This window comes from Rhagoletis zephyria, unplaced genomic scaffold (assembly GCF_001687245.7).
Source record: "Rhagoletis zephyria isolate East Lansing unplaced genomic scaffold, Rhagoletis_zephyria_1.1 Rzeph_scaffold_18695, whole genome shotgun sequence".
In the NCBI taxonomy this organism is placed as follows: Eukaryota; Metazoa; Arthropoda; class Insecta; order Diptera; family Tephritidae; genus Rhagoletis; species Rhagoletis zephyria.
In genome coordinates, this window is record NW_016175756.1 from 2,010 (window position 1) to 9,487 (window position 7,478).

At 37.5% G+C, this 7,478-nt stretch overlaps 1 protein-coding gene across 1 annotated transcript; it reads left to right on the forward strand.

Annotated features, from left to right (window-relative positions):
- Positions 1-247: 247 nt before the first annotated feature.
- LOC108380250 (putative fatty acyl-CoA reductase CG5065) lies at positions 248-4,385 on the forward strand (the record flags this gene model as incomplete). Its single annotated transcript, XM_017636623.1, has 5 exons — positions 248-360; positions 426-936; positions 1,003-1,204; positions 3,617-3,859; positions 4,128-4,385. Coding segments are annotated over 5 exons (1,327 nt in total), but the record flags the coding sequence as incomplete, so codon positions are not given.
- Positions 4,386-7,478: the final 3,093 nt, after the last annotated feature.

Below are 7,478 nucleotides of genomic sequence, written 5' to 3' on the forward strand. Positions count from 1 at the left end.
ATCCTTGGAAATCCTTTATTGCACTTTTTTGGGGTTTTTCGGGGGCCAAGAAAAAATAATTATCTTTATGCATGAGGCCCATTATGATAATTGTTGTGTATCGCCTAACTATTTTCTTCATGCTTAACCGCAAACATATTATACAGCAAATTGGCACGCTGCTTATTTGTTAATCTGCTTACATACCCGTACATAAATGTAAACAAATTTATATGTATAATTTTTCTCTTCCATCTTTTGCTTTTAGTTTTTATTGAAAAAATATTACGTGCCACAGAAGTAAAATGTATATACATACTAATACGCCCCAAAAAGGAGCAAAGTGTTGAAGACCGCATAGATGCTATGTTCAAAAATCCGGTAAATTTGATATTAAGCAATAAAACAAAAGTACAAACATTTACATAATTGTTTTGAAATTAAAGCTGTTTGCCGAGTTGAATCGTAAAAAACCATCGGCAAAAAAACGTATAGTACCGATTCTGGGTGACTGCCTTCTGGCCAATTTGGGCATTTCACCAGCTGATCGCCAAACTTTAATTGATGGGACTCAAATAGTCATACACAGCGCAGCTACGGTCCGCTTTAATGAACCACTCTACAATGCATTAGCTATAAATGTGCGCGCTACCATGGATTTAATAAAATTGGCGAAAAATATGTCTAAGCTAGAATCCTTCGTCCACGTTTCATCTGCCTTTGCGAATTGCACTGTCTTCCACGTGGATGAAGTGTATTATACAAGTGAGCTGAAAATAACTGCTGAAAATATGTGCAAAGTGGCCGAGTTATTGGGCCCAGATAAAACCAATAGTATGACAAGTGAATGGTGTGGCAAATCGCCGAACACATATACCTTTACAAAAGCTTTGGCGGAAGAGGCTGTGCTCTCGCAAGCAAAGCAACTACCGATATGCATATTTCGGCCTGGCATAGGTATGTTTTTCTACAACTTAATAGCATTGAGTACAGAATATTAATATGAGTATGTGCATATTGTAGTTATACCCACCCACAGTGAACCCTTGACCGGTTGGGTGGATAATCTTTATGGACCCATGAGCATTTTGTTCGGTGTAGCGCATGGTATACTTCGCGTTCTCTATGTACATCTGGATGCAAATGCGAACTTCGTGCCTGTCGATATGTGCGCCAATCTAATGTTGGCCTCAGCATGGAATACGGCGAAACCCGTAAACAAATTGTGAGTAAATTCAAACACTTTATAGTACAATTATAATGTTGTAGTGAGTGCGTTACACAGTGGGAGGTCCTCATATAAGCGGCAGCCAAAAGTAGTAACCGTACTATAAATTCGCTGAAATTTCGTATATGAGCAAATCTCACGGGTTGTTACATTGTTTGACGAAAACGTGTTTCTGGTCGAAAACAGAGGCACACTTATCTTAGAAAATGCATTATCTTCAGTTTTGTATAAGGAACAAGATTGCAACGCGAAATAGTATTTAAATGCATAATATAAACTAAAATCAGTAAAAATACATGCAAGTACATATTAGTGGTATTCGCGCTTCTGTGTATTCGCTGTATCCTGCGTAAGTGTAACTGGACGAGCATGTGGTTGTTGTTGCATGTATATTTGATGTACCTCTAGCAACAACAAATCACACGCTCATGCAGTTACGATTACACAACATACAACGAATACACATAAGAGCGAATTCCCCTATTATACCCGTAGTTGCGTACGTAACGTATACGCCCCATAGCACCACACGCAGTTATCTAACACGTTTACTCGAACACCCCCACTAAAAAGTAATATTATTTAAAAGTAATTAAATATTCGCATGGGAGATTTTTACACAGTATTGCTTTTATAACAATTTTAGAATGAATTACGAGTGTGCCAGTAAAAATTTGTAAAAATGGAGTTTTAGTTTCTTAAATCGTAGTCGGCTTTTACTCAACGTAATTTCATTTCACCGTTTTATTTTAACAGTTTTAAGTATCTAAAATTATTAAAATCAAAAATCGTAAAATTTCAAAAGTTGCAAAATAGCTGCGAAAGATGTTCTGCATGCTGCAATTTTTTTATTTGGTTGCACACTAGGGTGGTCCAAAAATGCATGTGAAAAAGTAAAGTGGAAATTTTTATGCTCTCACCCCCTAGGATTGTTCTATACCGAAAAAATATACTTTTTTTTATTCTGAAATCAAAAAATATTTAGAGGTCGCTCAAAGCGTCTACAGTTTTGCATGTATTTTATATGGAGAAAAAACAACTTTTCGTAGAAATGGTATTGAATAGTTAAAAATCAATATTTTTCTATCATAAAACTCCGTTTATCTGTAGGAGATTCCCAATAATAGTACTCAATTGTTTATTTATCTATTTTTTATTGCAACAACAATTTATAGGTCCACCCAAAACCCACAAAACCCGGAAAAATGCAATGGGGGATCAATAAAAAATCGTTAGTATTAAAAAATGGTTAAATAAACAATTGGGTATTATTATTGAAAGTCTCCTAAAGAGAACCAGAGTTTTCCGATCGAAAAATATTGACTTTCAAGAATTCTATACCATTTCTACGAAAAAAGTATTACATGGAAAACTTTGAGAGCTTTGAGCGACCTCTAAATATATTTTTGATTTCAAAATAAAAAAAATTGGGGTATACTTTTTTTCGATATAGAACAATCCTTGGGGTTAAGAGCAGATCAATTCCGACTTTACTGTTTTTGGACCCTAATGCACACTCTTGAAACTTCGCAGATATGTTGAATTTAGTGCCAGCGCTCTTTGCTTTTAATATGAACATTCTATTTGAAAACTTCACAAAGGTTTTTGAAATAAAAATAATTGTGATTTTTTTGAGTGAAAGTGAAAAAAGGAGTAATTTCGGTACTTTCTAGCTAGAATTGTTCAAATTCTTGCTTTATTTTTTATTGTACTTGATTCTGGAACTCCACTGATTGAAATATATGTATGCAAGAAGAATGCTTTTTCTGGCGATAGAAGGAAGTGACTAAAAAATAAACAACTTGTAAGATTTGAAAATGGTAAAATCGAGGCGCAGCGCCGCCCACAGCTCTTGTAGGCAGAAATGGTAAATGTTATCCGATTTTGGGGAAATTCATAATATACACTCGTTTTGACCAGAAAAAAACCATAAATCTAAAGGAAGGTCAGAATCAGTTTCCATTATCGTCCTTCTAATTCTACATAGAAAACAAACTAGGCGCGAATTGTAAAAATTTGTTTTTGCCGATGAAATTTCGTGCACCCTGCTCGTTTACGTAGCAATTTTCCAACATCGATAGTCGTCAAAAACTATCGGTGTTTAACAAATATGCAAAAACATCGATGCTTCGAAAGTGCCGTCGATGTTTTCTCCACCTCTATATAAAACAATTACATATGTACATTCAGATACAAGTAAATGAGCACTGAAGTCATACGGCATGAAATGACTTATGCCACTTTGAAAAATAAATAAATCATATTTAAATTTATAAACAATTCGCAAGAATAAGTTGAATCCCAATTAACAGGAAGAGCTTTCTATATATGTATTTTAACTCTTAAATATATAAACTATTTATTTCAAACGACTCGAGAGTTGGACTTAAAAAAAAGTAAATTTTTCAGGCTTATTCAACCTCCCCCAATATACAATCTAGTACCTGATGAACGTAACATGCTAAAATGGGATACTTATCGACGAACTTTGGAGGAGCATGCACCTAGCATGCCACTTACAAAAATGGTTTGGTTTCCCTTCGCAATAATCGTCAGTTCAAAGTTATTGTATAATATTTTGATATTAATCTACCACATAATTCCTGGATATATTTTCGATTTCATACTCCTGTTGATGGGAAAGAAAAGAAGGTACTTAAACATGCAAGTTCATATAAAAAGCAACATACATAGGTGGAGAACTAATTGCACAACACATTCGTTTTAGACCTAATGTCTAATAAGTATGCAATAGAGCTCGAAACAATTCAAACTTTTTATCAATACGAAATTGCAAATAACTCACTCGAACAAGTCTCCGGCTCTATTTAGTTGTCCACCTACATATGTATGTGCAAATGTAAGTACATAAAGTGAAGAGTTTTATTAATCAGAAGAATGCATTTTTACACTTTTACAGAATGGTGAGCACATATCGTAAAATCCACAAGCAAACTGCGGTACTCGACTACTTTGTCGAAAATAAATTCACCTTTACAATGGAAAATACGATAAAGTTGTGGCACTCACTCTCTAGCATTGATCAAAGCTTATTCAATTTCAATATGGTCGCAATAAATTGGCATGAGTACTTCTACAATTCGTTGCTTGGTTTGCGCTGCTTTTTGGGACAGGAGCAACCGGAAACTATACCAAAGGGCAAACAGCTCTGGAACAGGTATGTATGCAAATGAGCAGTGTTGCCAGAATTTTTTCAGCCATGCAGCTAAATGGACAAAAGAAAAGTGTTAAAAACAGCTAATTAAAAAGATTTTAGGGCTAAAAAGGGGTTGGTTGGGTGGTAGAAGCGTCGCCTGAGTAGGAGGTATATAATGTGATTGTTTCCCTTATTCGATAAGCTTGTGAAGAATACCACTATGACCGTACTGCAGTGCCCGCCATCAGCCTGATTTTTTCGGTCTGACTGCCGAAGACGCAGAAGTTTCGCAGATGTGGAGCTCTATGGGCAGTTGATGCAGGATCACATTAAGCACATCAGATGGACACGACTTAATGGCTCCTGTAGCACCTGCCCAAGCTGCTCTTTTTATACTGCCTAATTTCCTGACGTTGTGTTGTTTGTCTAGTGCTGGCCACCAAACTAACGTCGCATACGTTAGTATTGATCATATGATAGCCAAGTACATCCAGAGGACTGGCTTCAATCCCCAGTTCCTACTGAATATTCTTTTACATGTATAATAAGCTGTGTAGGCTTTCTCAACCCGCCTCTCTATATTTGTCTTCCAGCTCAGTTTGGTGTCTAATACGACATCCAAGTATTTAGCCTCAGGGGACAATGTGAGAGTCGTTGCATTAAGGGAGGGAAGCCTGCATTGTGGTATTTTTGTTTTATTGGTGAACAGCATCAGTTCCATCTTGATAGGGTCCACTTTTTTTAGCTCAGGTGTTTCGTCGGAGTAAAGCTCCATCTAGGATTTCATTAATCGTTGAGGGGAAGAGACCTGATACCGCCACCACTACATCATCTGCAAACGCTACTACTTTCACTCCACCTTTGTTGAGATCCAATAGAATGTCGTTCAGTACTACCACCCATAGTAGCGAAGACAGAACTCCTCCTTGGGGAGTGCCTGTTTGCATAATGCTATAGCGTTACTGAACCAATGGGTCAGATATTCGCACCTTCACAAGAGATAGAACAATTGCTTCGATTGTAATGTTATTGAAGGCCCCATCTATGTCGAGGAAGGCCGCCAAAGTGTACTGTTTACAAAGAGTGGAGTGATTTTTCTATGGTGCCCACGACTTCATGAAGGGCAGTTTCAGTTGAGCTGCTCTTAATATATGCATGTTGAGCTTTGGAAAGTTTGGAATTTCTCAGAAGATGCCTTATATGTAGGTCTAAAAGCCTTTAAGACTTATCGGTGGGAAGTCTTTTGCTTTTTCGTGATTTCTTCTTCCCGGTTTGGGAATGAAGACAACTTTGACTCTTTTACAGCTTTTCGGAATGTATGTGAAGCTGATACTGGCTTTGTAGACCCTTTCCAGTCAGGATACTATAGGCTCCTGTAATTTCCGGAGCATTATTTATAGCGAATTAAAATTTTTCTTTATCTACGATTGAGTCGAGTAGCTCTTTTGAGAGTTGATGACCATTAGTGTGAGGCCATGGTTTTGGTCTCTGATCGCAGCCGAAAAAGGTGTGTTTATGAGGGCCTCTAGTGATTNTTTAAGACTTATCGGTGGGAAGTCTTTTGCTTTTTCGTGATTTCTTCTTCCCGGTTTGGGAATGAAGACAACTTTGACTCTTTTACAGCTTTTCGGAATGTATGTGAAGCTGATACTGGCTTTGTAGACCCTTTCCAGTCAGGATACTATAGGCTCCTGTAATTTCCGGAGCATTATTTATAGCGAATTAAAATTTTTCTTTATCTACGATTGAGTCGAGTAGCTCTTTTGAGAGTTGATGACCATTAGTGTGAGGCCATGGTTTTGGTCTCTGATCGCAGCCGAAAAAGGTGTGTTTATGAGGGCCTCTAGTGATTCCTCCGTTGTCCTTGTCCATGTACCGTCTTCTCCCTAAATAAGGTTGGGGCTGGTGTGTTCCTTGGATAAGACTTTGCTTAGCCTAANTAAATAAGGTTGGGTCTGGTGTGTTCCTTGGATAAGACTTTGCTTAGCCTGGCGGAATCCCTACAGTTCTCTATGGATGTGCAATAGGACTGCCAACAAAATAGTTACATACATATTTCTCACATCCAATAACAAACTAAAGGTTATTTCCATGATACAAAAAAGAAGGTATTTTCAGTGCACAACTTTTTGGTTAAACAAGTATGCAGNTTTAAGACTTATCGGTGGGAAGTCTTTTGCTTTTTCGTGATTTCTTCTTCCCGGTTTGGGAATGAAGACAACTTTGACTCTTTTACAGCTTTTCGGAATGTATGTGAAGCTGATACTGGCTTTGTAGACCCTTTCCAGTCAGGATACTATAGGCTCCTGTATCCTTATCTACGATTGAGTCGAGTAGCTCTTTTGAGAGTTGATGACCATTAGTGTGAGGCCATGGTTTTGGTCTCTGATCGCAGCCGAAAAAGGTGTGTTTATGAGGGCCTCTAGTGATTCCTCCGTTGTCCTTGTCCATGTACCGTCTTCTCCCTAAATAAGGTTGGGTCTGGTGTGTTCCTTGGATAAGACTTTGCTTAGCCTGGCGGAATCCCTACAGTTCTCTATGGATGTGCAATAGGACTGCCAACAAAATAGTTACATACATATTTCTCACATCCAATAACAAACTAAAGGTTATTTCCATGATACAAAAAAGAAGGTATTTTCAGTGCACAACTTTTTGGTTAAACAAGTATGCAGGGGCTGTAGCTGTCGTTTACTGTACAGTTCCTAACTGATGGTTACCATTGGCCATAGTGTCTATCAACTACTTAAAAAAAAAAGTAAGAAAGTCTAAGTTCGGGCGGAGCCGAACATTAAATACCCGGCGCAAGTATTAAATACATATATGTTTTTCACCTTTCCGAAAGCTACCGCGGCTTTGGTAAGCCGCGGTGTATCAATTTTGAGTAAATCAGCGTCCTTAAATTTCGAAATATTGAAGTTTCAAGCATTTCCGAAATTTACCGTTATATGAAAAGCGGTCGTAATTTTAGTCCGATTTCAATAATTTTCAACGTTTTTCTTCTATGTGACAAGCACAATCACCACACCAAGTTTGGTACAAATTGGTAGAACAGTTACCGAGATACATATATGTGATCATAAGTGGGCGGTGCCACGCCCATTTTTCAAAATT